Source organism: Squalius cephalus (assembly GCF_949319135.1).
Source record: "Squalius cephalus genome assembly, chromosome: 5".
NCBI lineage: Eukaryota > Metazoa > Chordata > Actinopteri > Cypriniformes > Leuciscidae > Squalius > Squalius cephalus.
In genome coordinates, this window is record NC_137126.1 from 5,600,134 (window position 1) to 5,625,355 (window position 25,222).

At 37.2% G+C, this 25,222-nt stretch overlaps 4 protein-coding genes across 5 annotated transcripts in view; 1 reads left to right on the forward strand and 3 right to left on the reverse strand.

Moving 5' to 3' along the window:
• LOC307159391 (uncharacterized protein) overlaps positions 1-25,222 on the reverse strand; it is a 216,538-nt gene that overhangs the window by 40,151 nt on the left and 151,165 nt on the right. The gene's annotated exons all lie outside the window — the stretch shown is intronic.
• LOC307159401 (putative defense protein 3) lies at positions 202-3,641 on the forward strand. The gene is made up of 5 exons (XM_079872748.1): positions 202-630; positions 1,838-1,950; positions 2,839-2,948; positions 3,122-3,186; positions 3,430-3,641. Exons 1-5 carry the CDS (start codon positions 438-440, stop codon positions 3,534-3,536), a joined length of 588 nt encoding a protein of 195 aa, XP_079728874.1. The 5' UTR covers positions 202-437; the 3' UTR covers positions 3,537-3,641.
• Positions 5,982-13,639, reverse strand: LOC307159403 (ADP/ATP translocase 3). The gene is made up of 4 exons (XM_079872750.1): positions 13,397-13,639; positions 9,356-9,842; positions 7,064-7,204; positions 5,982-6,964 (listed from the first exon to the last, which is right to left on the reverse strand). The coding sequence occupies exons 1-4, from the start codon at positions 13,505-13,507 to the stop codon at positions 6,807-6,809; spliced, it is 897 nt and encodes a 298-aa protein (XP_079728876.1). The 5' UTR covers positions 13,508-13,639; the 3' UTR covers positions 5,982-6,806.
• The window catches only part of ebf2 (EBF transcription factor 2), a 29,579-nt gene continuing 26,797 nt past the window's right edge, over positions 22,441-25,222 (reverse strand). The window contains exon 16 of one of the 2 annotated variants that reach the window (XM_079873009.1): positions 22,441-23,242. In XM_079873009.1, coding sequence (XP_079729135.1) covers positions 23,211-23,242 — 32 coding nt within the window. In that variant the 3' untranslated portion in view covers positions 22,441-23,210. The remainder of the gene's footprint in view (positions 23,243-25,222) is intronic. The other variant, XM_079873008.1, reaches the window with a different exon arrangement.

A 25,222-nucleotide genomic window follows, 5' to 3' on the forward strand; every position in this document is an offset into this window, starting at 1 on the left:
TAAGTTTTTAACAATTTAACTAGTGAATGTCATCACACTAAGAAAAAAGGCTGTTTACCAAACACCCAATTCTTAGATCCCCCCATGACCAACCAACCCTCATATCAGTGGGACGAGCATGAGTCTGGCAAGTCGAATTACACATTTCCATGCTTATTTCCTTCCTAACAGAGGCTGTCTTTGTTTCTTTGTCCAGATCAAGGACAAATTCCCGTAACCGAGGAGAATCCGTCTCACCTGACCCCATGTGAATACGTTATGCACGGGAGGGGCAGCATGGCGTGTTACCGTGAAGGATCCATTTTGTATGCAATTGTGACTCAGCAAAAGTGCCTTTCAAAAGTCGTATGTCCACTGCAAGTATCTGTGTGTATACATTTGTTTGTGTTGGATGTTGTTATTTCAAATGAGCTGTTAAAAACGCTGTTTCAGGAACGATGGACGCTGTGTTTTTCGGGGTGGTCATACTTCAAGTTTTGACGTCTGCTCTGTCCTTTCCTAACGGGGCTCCAGCTTCAGCATGTGCGGATATGATGCCGAGGCATGGAGGAATACTACCCCAGCCGAACCCTGCTCCATACACCATCCAGACGAGCAGCGCCACTTTACAGCCTGGACAACCCATCACAGGTGAGGACCATTCGGAGAAAATACGACGGCTCACTCACTGCTGTTTTTAGAAGAAACATTTTATTAATTAATTCTTGACATCCTGCATGCATGATTTCTTCCCAGATCTGCGCGACTGAATTCAAAGTTCTCACTAAACTGTCATGTAAATCAGTGGTTCTCAACTCCAGTCCTCGGGACCCGCTGCTCTGCACATTTTGTATGTCTCCCTTATTTAACACACCTGAATCAGATCATCAGCTCGTTAAGAGAGACTCCATGAACTGAACTGAGCGTGTCAGATAAGAGAGACATACAAAATGTGCAGAGCAGCGGTCCCGAGGACTGGAGTTGAGAACCACTGATGTAAATCATCCATATTTAGAATACCAAGAAGTTTTATGTCATGGGAAACTCTCAATCAAGAAATAAAAGTGTATTGTCCATAGGCTAAATGTGTCAGGATTAAAAATGAACAGAGATGACTTTGGTTTGGTTCTGTTTTACCTTGTTTTTTTAATTGCATCTTTGTCACCATGGAGTTCATAACACTCAGGCCAATTTCTGTTAATATATTAACTGCATTTTTAAGTTATTCTGCAATTTAATTTCTTAGGCATGTACAGTTGTACAGTAGTGGCCTTCATCCTATTTTCAAATGCTATTTTTTTTTTTTTTTAAGATTTTTTTAAGCATATTGTGTAGATGTGCTTGGAGTCAATTGTTTTATTTTATTGTTTTTAATTGATAATGCAATGAAACATGCCAAATAATAATTTTGGCCACGCTGACATTCAAAGAAACTAGTAACACATGCAGAAACAATAGAGAGCCAACAAAATATTAATAAATGATTATGCTGTAGTCAGTGTATGCTTTTTCCTGTGAGCTTTTTATTTTTCTAAGCATTCTTTTTTATAAAATAAAACCTGTGGCTGCAGTTTGCCTATTTTTTATTTGCTAAATAATATTGTCAGATAAATAGGTTTAGTTGAGTTAAACCAGGTGTTTTGTTCTTCCCTCATATTTAAAATATATATATTTTAAATATATATAAAATAGTTTCCTCATATTTTGGTTTAATCAAACTTGTAGGGTCACTGAAAACAAATACAATAGTGGCCAAAAGTGATGTCTGGAGGGGATATATCATATCAATACCTAACATGGGGTTAAAGTGGTGATAGCATCTCCAACTGAAAATGTTTATTAATTTGTTGTTATTCAGTTGTAATCAAAGGTCCAGACTATAGTGGCGTTCTCCTTGAGGCTCGCTCTGGATCTGACACTAAAGCATTAGGAACCTGGCAGACTCCTCCAAGCAACACAAAGTTCTTAGTGGTGAGGCTTTCTGTGGGCTATATCTGACACACACACACACACACACACACATATCATGGAGACGTCTATTTGATGTCTGCATTTACATCTGCAAAATGTATTTTGCTCACCTGCAATATGTCTCTGTTTCCTGTCAGATGTTAAATTAGACATCTAGAAAATGTCTTTATGATTTATTCGTTTAGATTTCTTTTTCTAAGATGCTTATCAGATGTTTGTACATAACAGATGTCTTCCAGATGAAACGCCCTTTAGCAGACATCGTACCTGTGCGTGGTACAATAGAAGGGTAATATGATTAGAAATGATTTAAATAAGACAGAACCACTTAATTTAGAAATATTAGACTGCACTGCACCCCAAAAAATGACCATGATGATCAAAGTTTCCATGCTCCAAATGTCATGCAAACTGCGATTCTTCTGAGGGATTTCACATATATAACCATTTTGTAAGATTTAAACTGGCTTCCTTGTCTTTGGAGGTATAACCATAGTATACCTATAAGTAAATCACAGCCGTTATCCTCCGTATTTTGTAACGCGGTCGGAAGTAAACTATTTTCTGTGAATGTGCGAGACTTTCGATTCATTGGGGACTAAGCCTATATGTAAATAAGTAGAAAAATAACAAAGTGCAGTAAAGGTAAAACGATCTGCACTACAAACCAGTGTGTTATTATGACAATACATTCAAATAATATGGTTTGAGGAAAGGAAATACCCGTTTGCAATATCAAGCAGCGTAACTGGAAATGAATAACTGGAAGCGAATGACATCGGAAGCCAGACACATTTGATTTGCAAATGGCCGCTCCCACTCTTGTGTTGAAAATAAGGTCGATAGATTTGGTAATTGTAGTTTCTGAATGTCACTTGTGTTCCCTAGTGTTCAGAAAACCAGCAAGGAGCCATCACACATGCCAACACCTTAATCAAAAACAACTCCACCGTCTATACCTGGACTCCACCGGCTACAGCAAAGAGCATCTTCTTCATGTAAGAGTGAACAGTTACAATCTCAAACTGATACTGCATGACTGGAGGCCTACTAATGATGGAAGTTGTATTTGGTTCAAGTTGTGAAAAATGAAGACTGTGATATTTGAATGCTTTTTTTCCTCCCATAGAAATGTTTAAAACCCTTCATTATTTGTCCACTACTTCCTCAGGGCCACCGTAGCTCAGCAGCGCAGTGTGTTCTGGGTAAATGTGAAGTCGCCGACTCTGACCCAAAGTGAGTAACAGTGGAAACAATCGGATAATTCCCTATAGTTTTGTACATTTTATGTAGAATTAAAACGCTGTCACAATACCCTTGTACAAAGTCTTGATTCAGATGTTGGGCTCTACTAGAATAGGTTTTCATGCTTGAATGTTTTCACATATTTTGCGTATGCCTTTGGTGGGAAATATTTAAAAGAAGAATATTGTGACGTGTTTGTTCCCACAACTGAGGCATTTTCTCTCCTATCATCAGGTGGAGGAACATCGCTTGATGTGAACAATAGTGCTGGAAGAACTGCCACACCTGTCCTGATACTTCTTGTTGTTCTGATGGCAAATGTTCAATGTCTATTTGCTTAAGGATGATCCAGACAGAGTAAATTATACTAGCTCAGTTACTCCATATAAAATATTTAATCAGCATTGAATATTTAGATGCACAATTTCATTTGTCTGACTTATATTTAGCGGATAGTAAAAAAAAAAAAAGTACTAGAATGTTCTTTTGGTTTATTTCGGGTTTTATTTAATGCCCAGCTGAATATACATTATGCCTTGTGCATAAACTCAGATTTTGCTACTCTGGTGAGAAATCAGAAACATTACAAAAAAAATACCAAAGAATTAAAGGGATAGTTCATCCAAAAATGAAAATGCTGTTATTATTTACTCACTCTCAAATTGTTCCAAACCTGTATGAGCATCTTTCTTCTGTTGAACACAAAAGAAGATATTTTGAAGAATGTTGGTAACCAGACAGCCTCATTGACTTCCATAGTCATTTCATCAACTCTTTGGTTTTATGACACATTGATGATTCAGTTATTGGGCGTCATATTTGACAGTAATTGTCATTTTGAAGACATTTATGTATCTATCATAACTTCAATGGTGGACTACTGTAAAACACTTTTAGATGGATGACCCATTATCTCCGTTAATAAAGCACAGCTCTTTTAAAACCCAGGAACCTCAGGAGCTCTGAGCAGGTCCAGAAGATGTGGTCGCATTAGTCCAATATCATCATGTCTACACTGGTCGCCCATGTGTCTGGATTATATCTGCTCAAATTAACATTTGTATGTCTGTATCTAGATTTGCATTAAATATGTGTCAACTGGAGGCTGTGTGCTGTCTTCAATGGAGAAGATTTAGAATTTTATCCCACACTGTTTTTATTCCCCTGTTAAAATAAATATATATATATATATATATTTCCATTAAAGCTGCTTTGGAACAATGTGTTGTAAAAAGCGATAGAGCCTTTTCAACACATTGAAATCACATTGAAATACTGCCTCCTTTGTTTTTAAAGCATGTCAAACGTTTCAAAGAGTAATATACATTGTTGGCACAACATCACTATTTTGCTAAACTTTAACCAGGGTTAAAGGCTTTATAAACGAAAATGAATTATAGACAGATTTATAAATATAACAAAACTGTTTCAGGATGCGTATGCCAGTGATTCTCAAACTTCAGCACGAGGACCCCTTTGTGTAGGGTGCAAATTGTTACATTTGTAATAAATAAATCTGTGATCTCTTGTCAGATGTTCTCCAAACTCATCAGGCATTATAGGAGAAGACTCAGAGCTGTTATCTTGGAAAAAGGAGGTTGCAAAAAGTTTTTAATAAAAGGGTGCCTGCCAACAATTATGAGCAACATCTCTCCAGATCCTTCAGATTCCCAGATCCATGTTGGCGCTTCTTCTCTTCAGTTCACCCACTCATTTTAGGGTTCAGGTCTGGGGATGGGATGGCCATTGCAGATGCTTGGTTTTGTGCTCAGTGACACATTTTTGTGTTGATTTTGATGTTTGTTTAAGATCGGCCACGGCCCATTATAAGATTTCTAGCAGAGGCCGTCAGGTTTAGATTTTTTATCTCTTGGTATTTGCTAGAATCCATGATTACATGTTTCTGAAGAAGATGTCCAGGACCTCCAGCAGAAAAATAGGCCCATATAACATTAAAGATCCAGCAGTATTTAACCGCGAGCATGGGGTACTTTTATCCCTGTGTGCACTAAACCCATCTGGTGTGTTTGCTGCCAAAAAGTCTTTTTTTAGTTTCATCTGAACATAAAATGTCTCTTTTGAAGTTCTAGTCGTGTCTGACAACCGAATATTTGGAGGAGCGAGGAGGATTTTCCTTGAAAACCTCCAAAACAACATGTGGCGATGTAGGGGTTGTTTGATTTTATTTATTTATTTATTTTTTAAGCTTTCTGATCCCAGGATCCTAATCTCTGCAATTCTCAAACACTCAAACTCTCTCCTCGCCGTGCATTAAGACAATATACACACACGTCCTCTTCCTGGCAGATTCATAACATTTAGTTGATTGGAACTTTCACTTTTCAATGCTTTAGCTATTTTCTTACAGCCACTTTCTATTTTGTGAAGCTCAACAATCTTTTGCTGCACATCAGAACTATATTCTTTGGTTTTATTCATTGTGATGGATGATTAAGGGAATTTGGCCTTTGTGTATTCGTCATATTTATACTCCTGTGAAACAAGACGTCATAGCTAGACAATTTCATGTTACTAGTCACCCTGGTGTGCTAAAAAATGTCAATATATATACTTCAGAGATATTTACCCAATAACTGTGGCCAACAAACAGCACATAACTGAATTACTAAAATAAAAATATTACTCAAATTAACATGAAAACTAAAATTATAACTAATAAAAATAGTTAATTCAGAACTAAAATTAAAAACTAAAATAACAATGTTCCAAACAGGTTATTTTTAAGGCAGATCATATTAACAACCTTAGACTACAACAGTAGACTTCAGTAAGTTGACTTTATTCAAGTCACGATTAAAAACAGACCAAAGAGAGCAGGACGTCACTGAGGGGGAGACGGGACGGTGTGGTGGAGTCCCCTGACATCCTTATGGGCCCAGAACATGTTCTAGAAATCTTAATGGAACAAGGGAATGGACCCTTTAGTTTATGTGATTCATATTCATAAAAATAAAAATAAATACTAATGAAAATATGTTTAAATTTAAGATTTCTAATTACTTCTAATTCTAATTTCTTTAAGAAATTTAAGAATTAAAGAAGTTTTTTTTTTTTACTTATTTAAAATTCTTAATTCAAAATATGAATAATATGTAAAGATTATTCAATTCAATTTGATGGAATTTTACAGTTAATTGAAATCTTGGTGAAAAAAAGGCTTACAATTTGTGTATTTGTATTTGATATCTGAATGACAACATTGACCAGTGATAAGTCAAGGAAAGAATTTAAGGCATTTAAGAAAAGAAAAACTGCACATGTGTCATATAACTATAGTACAACACCCTTAAAAATAAAGGTTCCAAGGGTTTTTTGCAGTGATGCCATAGAAGAACCATCGTTGTTTCCCTAAAGAACCTTTCAGTGAACAGTTCTGAAAAGAACCATTTTTTTTAATAATCTAAAGAACACGTTTGTGCAACAAAAAGGTTCCATGGATGTTTAAGGTTCTTCAGGGAACCATAGATGCCAATAAAGAACTTTTATTTGTAAGAATGTAGTCCAGCCTCACGGGTAAAGCATTCACATGCAATTCACATAATACACAGGTCTGAACGTTTTTTCTTCAAACAGTGTAACTCTGTGAAGTGTTACATGTTCTTCTTGAGCTCGTCGTACAGCACCAGGACGATGGATCCACCCAAGCTTCTGAGAACATTAGACCAGGCCCCCTTGAAGAAGGCCTTGACGCCTTCATCACGCGCAGTCTTCCTCCAGCAGTCCAGCGAGCCGCTGTACATTATATCAGCTGAAATAAAAGAATTAAACACTCATGACATTAAAGACATAACCAAACAAACACAGATTTTGGATGGAAAACGTGAGGTAAACGTTTTTTGGATATTACCTCCTTTAAGTCCAGACTGCATCATCATGCAACGGCGTACCGTGTCGAAGGGATACGAGATGAACCCAGCGACAATAGTGACTGTGTGAGCGATCATCCAGCTGACCACGAAATGAGTGTTCTGAGGGTCGGGCAGCATGCCTGTAAAACACACATGCTTCAAACATACCAAAATGGATGCCGTTGCCCAATAAGGGTTAACAACAATATAAGACCAACAGCTAACAATTTTCAGAAGCAGGAGTTATGAAAGTGCAAGTCTATTAAAGGCACACTATGCAGTTTCCGTTCTTCTCAAACAGCGACCCCTATGGAGTACTTGTATTTAACATTACTGTCGTAAATACCACTCATGCAGAACCGTCTCTGCACTCTTCCGACCGCGCTTTCTTCGGTTTCTTCGTCGGCTCTGCAATGATTCACGTCTGAAATGCGTGCTAGTGTCTTCCATAGAGGCTGCTTCATATGTTGTTGGTGTATGTGACGTCGTGCCGTAAAGCAAGTCGTGATTCTCGCGAGATTTGTTGGGGCGCCCGCGCCACCTCTCAAACCTGCATTGCTGGTTTTGCCAGCGGTGATCCAACCCCCCCCCCCCCCCCTTAGCTTTGCTATTGGGATGATTCGCCCTACTACGAGTTCGTTTACCATCAAAATGATTTTCGAAACTGTTATATTAAGGTACAAATCTTGCATAGTGTGCCTTTAACAGGACAAAAAAAAAAAGTTGTCCCAACCCCATGTAGAAGTGTTGAACAATAACTGCTCTGAAACAAAATTGTATTAGTTTGCATCACTGATTACATTTCTATCATAAAACAGCGGTCAAATATGAAATGTTTCATCACGCTGGAATTCGCGCTCAACTTCTGTGAACATAAATCTTTCATTTAATTGTTCATCTCAAACATTTTGACATTGACGAGTGGTGACAGACTGCTGACAGCTCAGATGAGGAGGTCGGTTATCTTGATGTTGTGCAATATCCTTACAGCCCTAAAGTAGAGTTAATTTAGGCAATTATTTCACAATCTTTATTATATACCGAGGGACCTCTATGGTGGGTATACGACCCTGAGTGTAGAGCTGAAGGGCCCAAGAACTGAAAGAGTGAAGGGCCCTATTGTTTTCCAAAATATTATTTTTTATTAGGGCCCAAAGTAATTATTTATGTATTTATTTTATTTGTTCGTTTGTTTTTTGTCCTAGGATTTGGGGGCTTTTGGGGCCCTCATCGACCAGTACATGGGTGTGGTGGGGGACTTTAAACAGCCTCTAGAGTCGTAGTTGGACGTCATGACAGATGCAGAATGTTGCCACCAGTAGGCTCCTGGTTTGAGGACATAATAAACAAATTTTTGACTTTGATTTGGTAGATCTCATGTGAGTGAGAGGTTGCCCCGCCCTTGAGCCAGTAAATATCATAGAAGAAAAGAGTTGTCGCTGCAAGAGGGAGGGGAAATACTCAAATTTGAGTAATGATAATGAGGTCACATGAATTAATAATTGAGGTCACATTGAAAAAATAATGATGTTCATGGATAAATCCTTTATAATTAATACTGCAAGGTAACGCTTTATTTTAGAATGTCCTTGTTACACATGTTACATGTAATTACTGAAGTAATAACTATAAATTATGTATAATTTCATTCAACCAATCCTAAACCAAACCCTAATCCTAACCCTAAGTACATGTAGTTAATTAATATTACTCAGTACTCAAATGTTTAACTACACTGTAACAAGGACACTTTAAAATAAACGATTACACTTTATTTAAGGTGTCATTGTTACACTCTAATTATACATTTAAGTATTGAGTAATATTAATTAACTACATGTACTTACTATAGGGTTAGGATTAGGGTTTGGTTTGGTTTAGGGTTAGTTGCATGTAATTATGCTTAATTTATAGTTACTACTATAGTAACCAAATGTAACATACTACGTAACAATGACACTGTAAAATAAAGTGTTACCATTGGCCCATTGTTTTTTTACACTGAAAATGTTTTTTTTTTTTTCATTTGACATTTCCGTTATTTTAAATTGGTAACAAGCCTCCAAACATGTGTCTCGACTACATTATTTGCAATTGTGGTTGCTGAATAAATGCACCTATCTTTGCATATCTGTGCATGAAAGAGCAATAACTAAAAAAAATGTAAAGACATTTCTCAAATGAAAAATTATTAATAATCGCAATTATAATTTGAGTAAAATAATCCTGATTATCGTGCCGCCCTATAGCAAAGCCCCAGATGGTGGCAGATTCTAGTCTTGAAAAGCTACCTTTTGCAGTGTCATAGATGCCGAAGTACGCCGCCCTATAGATGATGATGCCTTGCACAGACACGTTGAAGCCCTGATACAAGCCCCTCACACCATCAGACTTGAAGATCTTTCCTAAACAGTTTGCAAGGCCTGAGAATTCTCTCTCCCCACAAGTCTTCCCGACATCAGCAGCCAAACGGGTTCTGGCAAAGTCGAGCGGGTAGACGATGCACAGAGAAGTGGCTCCAGCAGCTCCACCAGACGCCAGGTTACCAGCGAAGTACCTCCAAAACTGAGTACGGCTGTCAACGCCATCCAGGAAAATCTTCTTATACTTATCCTTGAAAGCAAAGTTGAGAGCCTGTGTTAGGAAATACCTAATGACATTGGCCGAGTTGCCTCTCCAGAAGGACAGGAAGCCCTGCTCCTTGGGAATACGTACTAAACAGTCTACAATACCTTTGTATTGTTTGTCTACTGCGATTTGCTTGCTGGCATGCTGGATCTGTAAGAAAATGGCACAGTTTTTCAAACAATTAAATATCAGCACATCATTTAAAGAATTCTAATTGTCTGCACGATCTTGTTGACAAAGTTGTCAGTCAGTCAACAAAATATTTCAATACCAGTTTGTAACTTTTCTACTCCAAAATTATGATTTTCAGATCGTTTTCATTAGCATGGGAGCCACGCCCCAAAGCAGGTCAAACCGAGAGTTGAATTACAGTACATAGAGGTTGTGCGCTTGAAAGACCTTACACCAGTGGAAACTGAGCAAGTCGACAAAAATAGATCGTGCTGATTATAATCTGTTTTGTTGTGTGATGCTGCTGCTCACTGGCATTGTAGCAGAGTGGGAATCATGTAATAAGTAGCCTATACTCGCAATATTAAGTTTTAGCCTATTTGTAAATATAAAGATGCATTTCTATAGCTCTGAGCTTCTGATTGATTTATTATTGCAATTATGGTCGCCTCTGAAATGAGGCATATGGGCATTTGAGGGGTATATTTGGAATTTGACAATGTGAAGAAAACATGCCAAACTCAGCATTACATGGTTTTGGATTTTCTTTTTTTCTTTTTTCAAAAAGCATATTTTATGTTACTGACAAAATAATTTGTTCATAGCTTGGATAAATACCTAGAATGTGAATAGTCACCTGATTGACAGATTATGTATAGGCTACTTACTCAAATAAAACATTTTAATCGTTAATACTTTATGGAAAAAATATTTAGAGATATAATAGCATACCTCTCTATTTTCACAAAAGTAGTTTAACTGAATTCAAGAATTCAAGAAAACGTCTACAATGCACAAGCTCAATGCATGCTGAATGATAAAGTTCACTTTAACTTAATGCTGTTAAACTGATTATACACAAAACAAACTGCTTGCTGAAATATCCAAACATGAACAACAGCACTGAAATATAGCGCGCAGTTTGTGTCAGATGCGCGTGCATAGCAACAGTTTTGGCTCCAGTCCGGGCGAATCATATTTCAGAATCATCATTGGTCGAATATATTTTTATTATCGGCCTATTATAAAGATAAAGTTATGTAGTATATCATTAAGAACATTATCTTATAATGGACAAGCCCTATTCATAAATGAATAGCCTACTATTAACCAAGATGGACAAATGTGTGAAAAATATATTTTTTACTAATTTAGAATGTAATAGCCTACACTCTAAAAATTGCTGGGTTAAAAAATAACCCAACCTTAACCACACGGCTGGGTCACTATTGGACAGAACACGCGCTGGGTTGGTTTGACCCAAGTGCTGGGTTTTACCATTTAACCCATATTTCTGGGTCATTCATTTGACCAGAACAGTGGGTGGAATTAACCCTCTTGCTGGGTTAAGTCCTACTTATGCTGGGTTATTTCATGTCTCATTGCCTTAATAAAATTAGTAACAAATATTTGTTATATTACGAATATAAAATAATTATTGTCTCTGTAATACAACAAACCAGAGAGGCCACTGTAAATTTGATTTAAATCTCGTTTAATTGTTTTAAAAAAAATATCTTTAATAATTTTTTGTATACAATTATTACAATTATACAATGTATACTTCTAAGGTAATAAAAAACATAACGTTCATTAAGTAAGGTCTTTATACACCACTAAAAACATAGTTATGTATATGATATTGCATTTCTGTCAACAGATCCTTGTAAATATTACACAATGCACCTTTAAAAGTCATTAAGCAACTCATTTGAACTTATACGATTACGATTTCATTTATTAAGGTGTGTTGATTTATTAAGAACTGCAACAAACATTTAAAATGCGACTAAATATCACGTGGGCCTGAAACAACTGTAATCCTCAAATTTTACAGAGGAAGACTCTTTTCCATTAATTTGATACAAGACATGCTGGAGAAACTCCCAGGTGGGGAAACACTGCTTTGTGTATTTAACATCAAAAACAAAAAAGCTTTGAAACAAAGATGAACAGCTAGCCTCCAGCAAAGACTCGGTCTCGATGGTGTGGCCTGGAACAATGGGAAAGGTCTGACATGTCCTCCTCGTCTCATTCTTGAGGCACAGAATATGCAGCAATGCTCCAGTCATCTCATTTTGTGAATATTCAACCATGTTGGTCCCCACCTGTTGATTACACACAATCACTTAGAGTGTTGCAATATAACTAACATGCAAGTTAAGCTTTTTTTTGTGGAAGCATAAAAAAAATGTTATTGCAAACATTACCAAATATGACTAAATGTGGCAAACAAACAAAATGTCTATTAAAATTCATTATTTGCTAACTGAATTATAGTAATAAAAGAGTACTTTGGACTAATATTGTCAACATTTAGGCAATAAAAGTAAAAATATTACTGTAATGTTGATAGTGTCTTTCTGTAACATTAAAACTCACAAACCAACAAAGCTGCTCGTTAATCTCCTGACTGGCAGCGCTGATGATCGCCGCTTAGATAATGTTACACAATAAAATGAAAGATGACATGCATGGTAGGGTATCATGTAGGCCTACTGTAAGTCTACATGTTTAAAGTTTTAAATATTGACGATGATTCTTAATAATTTTCTTCTCAAAACTGGAGCCTGTCCATTGACAATCCAGGCGGAAATTCCTTACACTATACTAACCAGATCACAATGTGACGGCGCGTATCGTGATGTTATTCCTCAGTTCATTTTTTTCTGAACGATCCCGACAGACATTACAGAAGACACACGCAGGAGGAGTCTATGCTGGAACTTACCCCAGTCGCTTCTTCTGACGAGTATTTCTACAATATAGCTACCAGCAGACTTTCCACACACAACTCACTAGCTAGTAGCTACAATAACCTTGAGACTAATTTCCCGCAATTTTACGTGCGAGCCCTGTGAGGGACTAAAAATATACCGCGCTTATATGGATTTCATTCAAAACGCTTTCCTCACTTTTAAATACACAACGTCCACAATGAATACGATAATTACGTGATGAATTTACCATTTAAACTGCATATTTTAAAAAGGCTGCTGATATAGGCCTAGCTGGTTTACAATTAAGGATTTAACGATGCAGAATTTTGTCAAAAAATCTAACCGGCTAACTTAGCTGTGGCTATTTAGGTTTCACAGAATAAATACGTTACCCCTCTTACTTCCATATCAAAGACTGTATGTTGAACAGTGAAATTAGCTTGCAGTTACCACAACTTTTTAAAAATATAGGTAAACATTATTAACTTACCATAAAACACTGCCTGCTCCCGTGTGGCGTGCTCCTCGAGTCTGAAGTGAAGATCCAGAAAGTTCCGCAAAGAATAAACCAGTTGCTGGGTCAAAATAACCCAACCAACTGTTTATTTGTGAATAACCCCCTTACAACTCATTTGACCCAGCATGAGCAACCCAATAATGTGTTTACAGTACCCCAAACAACCCAATATTTTGACCCAGCACAATCAACCCAACAATGTGTTTACAGAAACAACCCAGCATTTTTTTGAGTGTACATATTTCGTGTGAATATGGTAATGTAGATATAGTAGGCTACTTCGTTATAAAGCGTACCTGAAGGAGCAGCTTGACTCTTTCTATGGGCGCAACAGCAGTCTCGGAGATCGCGGCGGCGATTCCACCTGCTAAAAAGTCCTTGGCGAAAGAAATGGCTGTGTCACTCATTGTTGCGTGATGCTGCGTGATGTTGCGTGATGCTGCGGGCTGTCCGGAAGGCTGTTCGCCAAACCCATCGAAATGACCGAATTTATAGACGCGCTCAATGGCTTTTCTAAAGCCTCCATCGCGAGATCCAGCGGGAGGTCAGGTGTGTTTTGATATTGGTCCAGTAGGGAGGAGGAAACACGAACTGTTCTGTGATATTCGAGTGCACCTGGAAAAACCAGTTAGACCAGCTTGTCAACCAGCATGACCAGCTCGATCTGCGTTTTGGAACATGCAGGTGGTAGATCAGTAGACCACACCAAACCAGCTTATCTGAAGCTGGTTTCTACAAATGGTCAGTAGGATGTAGGCTTAATTTGAATAATTTCTGATAACTGGCAGCACTAATAAATCACAGTAAAGCCCTACAACTTATATGTTATTTAATAGCTTATTTACTGTTAAAAGGGCTATGTAGAATTCAGAAACCCTATAGTTTTATTAGCCACACATTAGTCAGAGTTCACACAAAAATTAAAATTCTGTCATTAATAATCACCCTCATGTCGTTCCATACCCGTAAGACTTATATTCATCTTCAGAACACAAATGAAGATCTTTTTAATGAAATCTGAGTTTCTGTCCCTCCATTGACAGCTACGCAACTACCACTTTGACACTTCAAAAAGTTCATAAAGAGATTGTAAAAAACGAATCCATGTTGAGCGTTTTAGTCCAAATTTTCTGAAGAGACACGATCGCTTTATATGATGAACAGATTAAATTTAGGCTTTTCAAAAAACAAAACAAAACAAAAAAAGCGATGAATACATGAAAATGCTTGCATATAGCCCCTTTAATTGTCAAGTTAAAGTTATAGAAGTTTAACTTATTTTAAAGCAAATATACTGCACTAAACATTATTTATGTTATACATTTTATAAATATTGCAGTTCCTTCAGGCAAGTAGCATCTGCAAATTTATACCTCACAATAACACAGTACCTCTCTGCTTTCAACCAGGCAGTTTATGTGGGGCATCAATACAAATGTTTAATCTATAGCCTACTTGCATTTTATTTGTTTATTCCCAAAATAATAGGGGAAGACCTGAATTTCTCATGTCTTATATAAATATGAGTCCAGCATTGCACTCATGTGTAAACATGGGATACATCCTCTGAATGCGTCACATCTTGTTTTTGTTTTTTTACTACTTCGAGTTCAGTTTCATCTCCTGTGTTTAGTTAATAGATCTTGGCCTTAATTCTGTCTTTGCAACCACCTTGTGACAGAAGAAGAGATGTATATGGATGTAGCAGCAGTGCAGATCCTCCTCACTCAGGGGGATTGTCCCCTTGAGGAACACGTGAGTTTTTAGACCTGATCGTGTGTGCATCACCCAGACGACTACCTCTGAGTATTTTTCCATGCTGGATTAAATGCACATACAAAATCTCCTCTGCTTGGGGCTGGTCCTCCAGGGACCTTCTGTGAGTACATGGAGTGGGCACTTCAGCACCTTCACAGTGGGTGAGGTGAAGAAGAATCTCAACCTCCCAAATCTGTCCTGGATGTCCTTCTAGAGACCTCCTCGAGTCCCTGGCCCTCGTCATGCTCATCATAGACCCAGAACCAGTGTATGTGCGCTTGTCTGACAGAGGCCCAGTCCGTCCTGGAGCCAGAGCTTATTGGCCTGTCTGTACTGGATTTAATGCTGGTTACCTCTGAGGACGGAGGGATGTCGTAGTTTGGAATGACGTTGACTGCGTTCCAATAAAGGGGGGTTATGTCTCCTCTTGTTTGTGTTTTTCTACATTGAGTTCAGTTTCATCCTGTGTTTAGTCCCAATTTCATCTGTTTCCATGGTTACTGGTTTGTTAATTGGTTAGTCCCAACTGTTTCTTGTTTTCTCCCACATATGTACATATATATCTATATATACATACATAGGTGAACCTGTTTGGTTCTTGGTCTGTTCTCATCGTGTATGGTGTTTTATTCCCGTTTGTTGTTTCCTGGTTCTCCGGAGTGCCTTAGTCTTTTGTTTTTGATTAAAAAAAATGACCATTGTGAATAGATCCTCACCTCAACATTTTCTTTGCAACCTTTTTTAGCGCAATTTTCCACCGGACAAATTGCGATTGTTAACTCATGATTTCTGTTCTGTGCGTCTGTGCGCACCAATCTTGCACTTCTATCTACTCCTCAACCAGACCACCTAGAGACTTCGGGTTTTCGGCATTATGTTAAGGAAGGTCTAATCTTGGGAACGCACACAAAAAATCCAGGAAAAGATTTACTATCTCTTAGTGTTGTGATCCCATGAGGTGAGAAAATTGCGCTAAAACACTCACTGAGTTTTTATTACTTGTTTTTAAGATCTTAATGAGGTGATGAGTTATATGTAATAATGACCAATACCAACAATATAACCAATATAACAAGTTTTGTAGCAATTTTCATTTGTACAGTATGATAAGATATTTGTTTGTAAATATGTATGTAAATTCCAAATTATTTGTTCCAAATGAATGTCTCATGTTTTCTCATTTGAGAATGAATCTTTAACATTCAACAACATTAACATTTTAACATTAACAACAGCTTTATCAGTTGTTTATCAGTTGTTCTCTTTATTTAGCACAAAAAACGACTCTATTGAGTAACTTTTATCTTTGACATTTACAATAAATGTGCATAATTACTATATGATGTATTATTATTATTTAATTGTTTAATTATTATTATAGAATAGAACTAAAAGTGAAAAGTAGGCTACTGCATGGTTGCTTATTTCACAAATTGACCAACACAATAATAGTTCCATGACTTTGTGTCAAACTGATCTGATTCACATTGCATCAGATGTTTTTTTTTTTGTCTCTAAAATTGTTATGGTGCAAACATCATCAGAGAAGAGATGTTGTTGCAAGATGAAGGGGAAGTTATTTTGATTAAAAATTATGAGGGCTTGTGAATAAAAAAACATAAGGTGCACTGATAATTCATTTCTTATAATAACTGCATTATTCCATAAAAATTAGAAGTGTAAATTTTGATTTCATGGTAACTGCATGAAACAGGAAACTCATGAATATTCATGTTTGCTCCACACATTGCAACCAAATATCTCCGATATTTTACACCTCTAACACAACATCTCTCCTTACATCTAACAATAAATGCCACACCTCCTAACGCCATTGGCTGTTTTTTTTCTTTTTCTTTTTTTTCTTTGTACGTAGACAAATAATCTAAGATAATCTACGTAATCTTTTATATATATATATATATATATATATATATATATATATATATATATATATATATATATATATATATATATATATATAAAAGCAAGACTATGGAATATAGAGGGTTCCAGTGTGACAAATGAACTGGAAGTAAGTATAACAGCTGGGATTTTTCATTATTTAAACATTTTTGTTTGAAATGCAAAATTGGAGATATGTAGTTTAAAAGCATTCATTTTTCTGTCAGATGTCAATTCTCTTCTCGAGTGAGAGCTTTCATCTTCCTCTTTCCCATAAACGAGGATAGTATTATATCCGTTAGTGTTATCATAATTATCTTAATAATAATTGCTCAGCTGGCACGTGACCTCCTGGAATTATACTGCCTGCTTGCTGCTATATTTTTTCATAAGCACTCATTTCTAGATACGTTTATAGTAAATCATAGTCCACATTGAGCATTTTAGAGGGCGCGGTCTGAGGATGGAGAGAGAGAGAGAGAGAGAGAGAGAGAGAGAGAGAGAGAGAGAGAGAGAGAGAGAGGGAGAGATCGGGAGATGTGTGAGGTAAGGGAACACCTGTGTGTAACTGAGACTAACAGGTGTTATCAAAAAACCTGCTGTCTGTCAGCGAGAAGAGAGACCTGAGAGTGACTCTGCGTTTGTTGTTGATTCAAGCCATTGTGTCCGTGTTTTATTTTTGTGTTCAATAAACAGAGCTTTTACTGGCCACTCCTACTTCTCTACCACCAGTAGCCTATCTTTGTTGATGTTCAGTAAATCTATCTATCTATCTATCTATCTATCTATCTATCTATCTATCTATCTATCTATCTATCTATCTATCTATCTATCTATCTATCTATCTATCTATCTATCTATATATTAGGGCTGTCAAACGATTAATCGCGATTAATCGCATCCAAAATAAAAGTTTGTTTTTACATAATATATGTGTGTGTGTACGGTGTATAATTATTTTCTATATATATATGTACATGCATGTATACATATATATATATTATAGCCTCAGATATGATGCGAAACTATACCCAAAACTATGGCCATAAACAACAAAATTGTATGCAAAAAGGTCTTCAAATTCATGCACTTTATCAGATTCGCAACTTTGTGTCACAAAAGAAAAATAGCTGACTCTGTGAGCAATGGCAAAAACGAGCTCCACAAATGTTAATTTAGGCTACATGTTAAAATCATAAAAGTCCCATACGTTTTCATTGAGGAGGTTAATATTGTAATAGCCTACAATAACTGTAATAAAGTATAAGCTTCATCCACTATATGTAACTGGCAAAGCCTAGCAACTAGCTTAGGACATGTTAGCAACATGCTAAATCATTATAGAAACATGCTAATTCATGCTACCAACATGTTAAATCATGCTAGCAACATGATAATTAAAGTCAGCAATGTGTTAAAACCAATCGGCAACCTTCTGGTCTTTCTCTTGAATCCAACATGAACGTGACTTAAACTGGAATTCATCGACTGGCCACTCACACACAGGCTCTAAAAGAGTGTAAATCCCATTGACCTCCCATGTTAAAATGCCCAAATTTACAGCAGAAAACAGCCTGGTACAAAAAGTGGTTTTGGTCTATATAGCTAATTTTGCCCTTCATGACAACTGTGAGGGGAGTGATTTTTTTTTTATAACTCATCCATTTAAATTATATTAAGCCTTAAAGTTTTGCATAATTAGGGCATGGCCACTTGAGTGACAAGGTGGATTGTCTCTGCTGTCACTACTAGCCATTTGTCTGCTGTCTGTTAGCGTCAGGTCACCTCAGCTAGTCCCGCCTTTTTGCCTATTTTCGGTTATCCGGGAGTGACACGCAGTGACATGCTGCCAAGATGGCGACAGCCAGCTCCACACACTTTGGGCTTCAAAAAGGTTCTTTTGAAACCTACGGGTGATGTCACGGACACTACATTCACATTTCTTTACAGTCTGTGGTTAAAACCTGATAATTCATTCTATCAACGTGCTAAATCATGTTAGCAATGTGGTAAAACATGCTAGTAACAGGTTAATTGATGTTAGCAAAGTGTTAAAACATGCTAATTTATGCTAGCAATGGCATAAAACATGCTAGCAACATGCTAATTCATGAGGGGAAAAAAAACTTTTTTTTCATGATAAGTCCGGAGACTAAAAGTAGAGCTGAAAGACGGGACTGTCCCGGGACAAAACAGGACGTCTGGTCACTTGTGCCGCCTTCTCCATGGGAAGTTTCCCTGGTGGAGCAGAACTATGATTGGCAACCGGGAACTCCTTGCAATCAAGCTGGCACTCAAGGAGTGGAGGGTCCCTGTCATCCTTTCCTCATCATTACTGACAGTAATGCCAGGCGCGGTGGGCCCTGTTCTTCAGCTGGTTTGACTTCATGGTCTCATATTGTCCAGGTGCTTAAGAACAGGCAGATTCCCAGTCTCATCTCAACTCAAGTCTCCTTGCCCTGATGAGCCTGAGACCATCCTTCTTCCGGTGATTGTGAATCCCATCCAGTGGACCCTGGCCACTCAAATCGCAGAAGCCACCACCACTGACCCTGCGCTGCTGGGATGCCAGGAAGAGATTACCTATGTCCACTGTAAGGTAATTACACATGACGAGTTTAACTGGAAGAAAAACGAATTACGAGCATTGAATCAGTTTGATGCAGAAAGAGAGATGAAAAAGAAAATGATGAAAGTGATGAAAAGAGACATGTGAATACGGAAGTAAATGGAGCATACAGTGGACGCATGCATAGGAAAACTAAAGGATAATATGTAGTGTGCGTAAAACTAATCCAGTTGTCAATTTTACAATCAAGTGTATCCATAATGACACATGTTGAGCATCAAAGGGTTTTGTGTCTGTTAATGAGGGATTCCTGGACACACTAATGTTTTAAGATTCATGGAGTATAAAATGTAGTTTTTGAAGTTGTTGCATTAGAAAATACACTTATGTGTTATGTAGCTGAAACCAATCAGAGTTGTTGGGACATCATGTGGCCAGCAGATGGACCCATCTCAAAAGCCATGAGTAGTTTGAGCAAGCGGACTGATTCAAGAGGACTGCTGATCAACAGCTAATGCATTTTAGATTGTATTAGATATTTGTGTGGAAAACCCTTCCTCTAATTAAGATGTGTTCTTTTGTGAAACGATGTTGCATACCATGCAAATCACATAATAATTAGGCTACTAGTTATTTTAATTCAATTTAATTGATTTTTCTACTTAAAATGTCAAAAAAGAAATGTTCGTAAAATATCTAAATGTGAAACATTCCATCAGAGGCAAGCAGAATAAAGAGGCAACTGATTGACCAGTGTAGCTCAGCCAAAGGCATGATATCACATACACAAACATAAACAGAGGCAGCAGGTGCTCCTACTCCGGCTTTAATTACATGATCTCTGATTCATCTAATTGATATGCTAATGCGGATGTAATTAATGCATGAGAGAGAACATCCGCAACCCCAATTAATTAATGAATAATCATCATATGGCTTTGCATATTTAATCACACATACATTTAAACTATAGCAGGTTTTGTTTTTATTGATGGAATCCATATATATGTATATATATGGAAAACATGAATGACAGATATATAAGCATGAGCCTTTGATGTCCAAAAGACATCATTTTAGTTTTTTTTTTTTTTTGCTAGTCCTTTTAGGCAGCTATTTTTAGACTTCTTATCATTTCAAATTTGGCTATTGAGCCTATAACCACCCAATCGAGACCAACAATCACTTCCAAACTGCCATCTTCCTCTTCTGTCACGCATAGGCTCATCTGTGAATGCTGAATTAAACATATATATTACATGACATCAAGCATGCTTTTACATCAGTGCCATGGACTGAACGCTGCTTTACAGCTCAGGGTGATTGATGACCCAACTGACTCCAACACAATTATCTAGAGGACTCCCCCCCCCCATTGCTGGGTATTGTGTGCTGTCCATCTGTCAGATTTGTTTAATTTGTCATTCAACCAGCAACCGTCTCAGCATAATTAAGACATTCACCTAAATTGAACTCTTTAAATCGTCTCATATTTCAGATATCTGACATTGTGCACTATTTATTTTTTCCCTATAGTTATTTTATTTTTTGTATCCTGTACTTAATTCCTAGCTTTGTGTGCGTGCGTGTGCGTGCGCGTGTGTGTTTCTGTCTCCATCTTCTTTCTCTAGAGTTTACATTTTGTTGACAGCAATTATTAGGCTATTCTGCATGTTGTAGGTTATGGTTGTGTTATGTTTTTCTTATGTTTTGGATTTTGACAGTTATTACACATTAACTGCTATATGGTAATTATGTATTTAGTTGTGTACTAAAAAAGGTTACCTGGAAGCAGATCAGTTTACAAACGGCTGTGAAAAATAAGGTGGACAGTAGAGATAAAAGGCGAAATGAGAAAACTGAGAAACTCTCTTAAGAAAATGATCATTTTCTTTTTAAATCCTATATCATACTTTTAGAATTCACACTATTCTCTTGATATTTGATCATGATGGTGACCAGTTTTTTCAGTAATACATATATAGCAAGTAAAAATAAAATAAAAAACGTTTTATCATATTATAAATGATCAATGATCAAGTTCAGACAGTCTTTGGAAGCATGTGAGTATATAAAATATCTTAAGCGAAGTGCATGCACTACAAATCTATGTGAAAGTGGACATGTGGCTAAAATGTACTGAATGCATGTGTGCGTGAGAGAGACGTTCTGTTATGTTTGGAGAAACACACAAGGGACTCTTTCTGTGTGTTCCATCTGCCATTGACACCCAGGGGACTCAGAGAGGAGGCGTGAATCTGGAAGAGTTATAATGTACCTCAAAAAGGATTTGTCAAAATGTAGCAAACGGCCTTGAGCTAAAAAAAAGAAAAAAAGCTTCATCTTTACCCCCATTTAACCCTCTTTGTCCAAAAAAAAATCTGCAGCTCAGTATGTATAACAGCAGAACTTAACGAATGCATACGTGCATTTTACATATTATGTATTTATGCAGGTTGTTGGCCATGAATTAGTGAGATTAACTCAACATATCCTGTGTGGAAAGAGCAGAATGGCTGGATTTATTCAAATCGCCATTTTTACTCACTGTTGATGAGAATGAAACAAAGAATTACAAATGTACTTTCTGCATCTCAAATAATTTGATCATATTCACTGTTTGGTGGGTATTTTTTTTTATCAAAACAGATGTCTGTGTGCTGTAAATACATTCGGGTAGAATATGTTAAGCGCACATATCAATTTGTTCATTGCACTAATTAAACAGATGTTCTTTTCATGCATAGCATTAATTTGGTGGTCAAAATGATCCTGTTTACCAATGCTAATGACAAAACTCACTGAGGAAGAATGGGGGAAAAGAGAAGAGCAATACTGTATCAGTTCTATAGGCAGCAACATCAAATGATTTAAAAAAAAAAACTATATTTTTCACCTGATAACACAGATTAATATGTCTATTTAAAAAATAATAATCCATAATTACAACCCTGCCTTTGTTTGGTTTGGAATAACATAAAAATTGAAAAAATAAACTCTTTAATGATTACTAAAAGGAATAAATAGGCTGGTCACGTGCAAGAGAAATAACGCCATGAGTAAATCTGTTATTTTAGTGCATGTCAGAAATATTTTGAAAGGGATACAAATGTGAAAACATGTTTATAAATAAGTTGGAAAAGAATTAAAATATCATCTATATATTTAACAACAAAACTTTTACATGTAAAAATCTACAGTCACTATTTTAATATCAATAGCAATATGACAACCTATAAAAATGTTTACAGAAAAACAAATACATAGCAATACCAAATAATAGCAAATACAATCATGGTTCCTTATATTAGTACTTAACCTAAAAATATAACTTATATAGTTTTTGTCATTAAATAAGTCAATATATGAGGTAATCAGTTCATAAACCTAAACCTAAATAAACACTTTCTGTTTCTCTAAATGAAAATCCTGATAAATATATATACTTTTAAAAACACAATTTCAGTTTAGGGATGTGTATCTATCAGTATATTAAAAAAAGACTGAGTTTTGACACAATTGACATCCCATACTGGCATCTACTGCGGTGAAAGTCTATTGACCAGTGTGTCTGTTGAGAGCACACGGCTAAAAACGTGTAACAGTCTCAAGTCTCATGTTCTCAAATTAGAGCTCTTTTGGCATTTTGTGGGTGGAAGAACCTTTAAGTAACACCATCCCTTCACAATCAAGAGGCAAAACGTGTGCATAGAGTGGATATCTCTCAAGAAGGTTCCCAAAAGTGTTTTAAATATGTCCTTGTTGTCTTTCATTCTTCATGACAGCTGTTGTTCAGTGTGGCTTGAAAGAGACAACGTTGGTGTCAGTCCAGGTCTGGCCACGGGCTGTAACGCCGAGGACTGGAAGAGACTCGTCCTCTACATCGGAGGAACCACGAGACCTGTCATTGCTGGAAATGAAAATAAAAAATAAATCATTTATTCCATTATGGCAGTAACATGCATCTATACAAAATATATGATTAAATAAACAATTCATACGCTATGCCTGCACAGTTCCTGAGAAATAAGTTACTTTTGACAGATAGCATTTTAAACTTTGGCGTTAAAAACTACGGTCAGGACTTACTAAGGACACGCGGTGAAACATTAGCGCTGAAAAGGCGTGAACAGGGTTATTTTTGTGGCTGAACTTATTGCATATGCATTTGTAGGAGTTTCCCTTTCAGATGTAAAATGTACGGGAGGAGAGTATTTAAATGAGTCACGCAACACGATTTACTAATGTTTGCGCGAGTCAATTTACTGGTATTTGTGCCATTATTTACCCCAAAAAAGCATATCTTAAACCAGACGCTAATTCGCACTGCTCTCGGTAGATTGCGCTGGTCATTATAGAAATGATCCGGCTGCGTCTGAGTTCTTTCATTTGCACGTTGTCAGTAGATGACGTGCAGGACTTTCCACTCCCATCTGCGCTACTTTGGAATTGCGCTTTCACGCTCATTTGCCCTGTTTAGTAAATCTGGCTCCTAAACCTCATAACTCCACCCGCCTCTATAGTGAATGAAGAGAGCGCACACATTTTGGTGGAGCATCTCTGCTTGTTTGCAATGCAAAGGAAAACAAAGATCTGGTTGTTTGAATATATACAGCATTTTCTTTACTCAAGAAACAGTACACACATACACACACACACACATATATATATATATATACACTCACCTAAAGGATTATTAGGAACACCTGCTCAATTTCTCATTAATGCAATTATCTAATCAACCAATCACATGGCAGTTGCTTCAATGCATTTAGGGGTGTGGTCCTGGTCAAGACAATCTCCTGAACTCCAAACTGAATGTCAGAATGGGAAAGAAAGGTGATTTAACCCAATTTTGAGAGTGACATGGTTGTTGGTGCCAGACGGGCCGGTCTGAGTATTTCACAATCTGCTCAGTTACTGGGATTTTCACGCACAACCATTTCTAGGGTTTACAAAGAATGGTGTGAAAAGGGAAAAACATCCAGTATGCGGCAGTCCTGTGGGCGAAAATGCCTTGTTGATGCTAGAGGTCAGAGGAGAATGGGCCGACTGATTCAAGCTGATAGAAGAGCAACTTTGACTGAAATAACCACTCGTTACAACCAAGGTATGCAGCAAAGCATTTGTGAAGCCACAACACGCACAACATTGAGGCGGATGGGCTACAACAGCAGAAGACCCCACCGGGTACCACTCATCTCCACTACAAATAGGAAAAAGAGGCTACAATTTGCACAAGCTCACCAAAATTGGACAGTTGAAGACTGGAAAAATGTTGCCTGGTCTGATGAGTCTCGATTTCTGTTGAGACATTCAGATGGTAGAGTCAGAATTTGGCGTAAACAGAATGAGAACATGGATCCATCATGCCTTGTTACCACTGTGCAGGCTGGTGGTGGTGGTGTAATGGTGTGGGGGATGTTTTCTTGGCACACTTTAGGCCCCTTAGTGCCAATTGGGCATTGTTTAAATGCCACGGCCTACCTGAGCATTGTTTCTGACCATGTCCATCCCTTTATGACCACCATGTACCCATCCTCTGATGGCTACTTCCAGCAGGATAATGCACCATGTCACAAAGCTTGAATCATTTCAAATTGGTTTCTTGAACATGACAATGAGTTCACTGTACTAAAATGGCCCCCACAGTCACCAGATCTCAACCCAATAGAGCATCTTTGGGATGTGGTGGAACGGGAGCTTCGTGCCCTGGATGTGCATCCCACAAATCTCCATCAACTGCAAGATGCTATCCTATCAATATGGGCCAACATTTCTAAAGAATGCTTTCAGCACCTTGTTGAATCAATGCCACGTAGAATTAAGGCAGTTCTGAAGGCGAAAGGGGGTCAAACACAGTATTAGTATGGTGTTCCTAATAATCCTT

Coding starts and splice junctions, on each gene's coding strand:
- LOC307159403 (XM_079872750.1), bottom strand. CDS start 13,507: ATGAGTGACACAGCCATTTCTTTCGCCAAGGACTTTTTAGCAGGTGGA. Junction 9,843..13,396: donor GAGTCAAGCTGCTCCTTCAG/GTACGCTTTATA, acceptor ATTTTCTTACAG/ATCCAGCATGCCAGCAAGCA. Junction 7,205..9,355: donor CATCTATGACACTGCAAAAG/GTAGCTTTTCAA, acceptor TGTGTTTTACAG/GCATGCTGCCCGACCCTCAG.
- LOC307159401 (XM_079872748.1), top strand. CDS start 438: ATGGACGCTGTGTTTTTCGGGGTGGTCATACTTCAAGTTTTGACGTCT. Junction 1,951..2,838: donor GCAACACAAAGTTCTTAGTG/GTGAGGCTTTCT, acceptor TGTGTTCCCTAG/TGTTCAGAAAACCAGCAAGG. Junction 2,949..3,121: donor GCAAAGAGCATCTTCTTCAT/GTAAGAGTGAAC, acceptor CTACTTCCTCAG/GGCCACCGTAGCTCAGCAGC.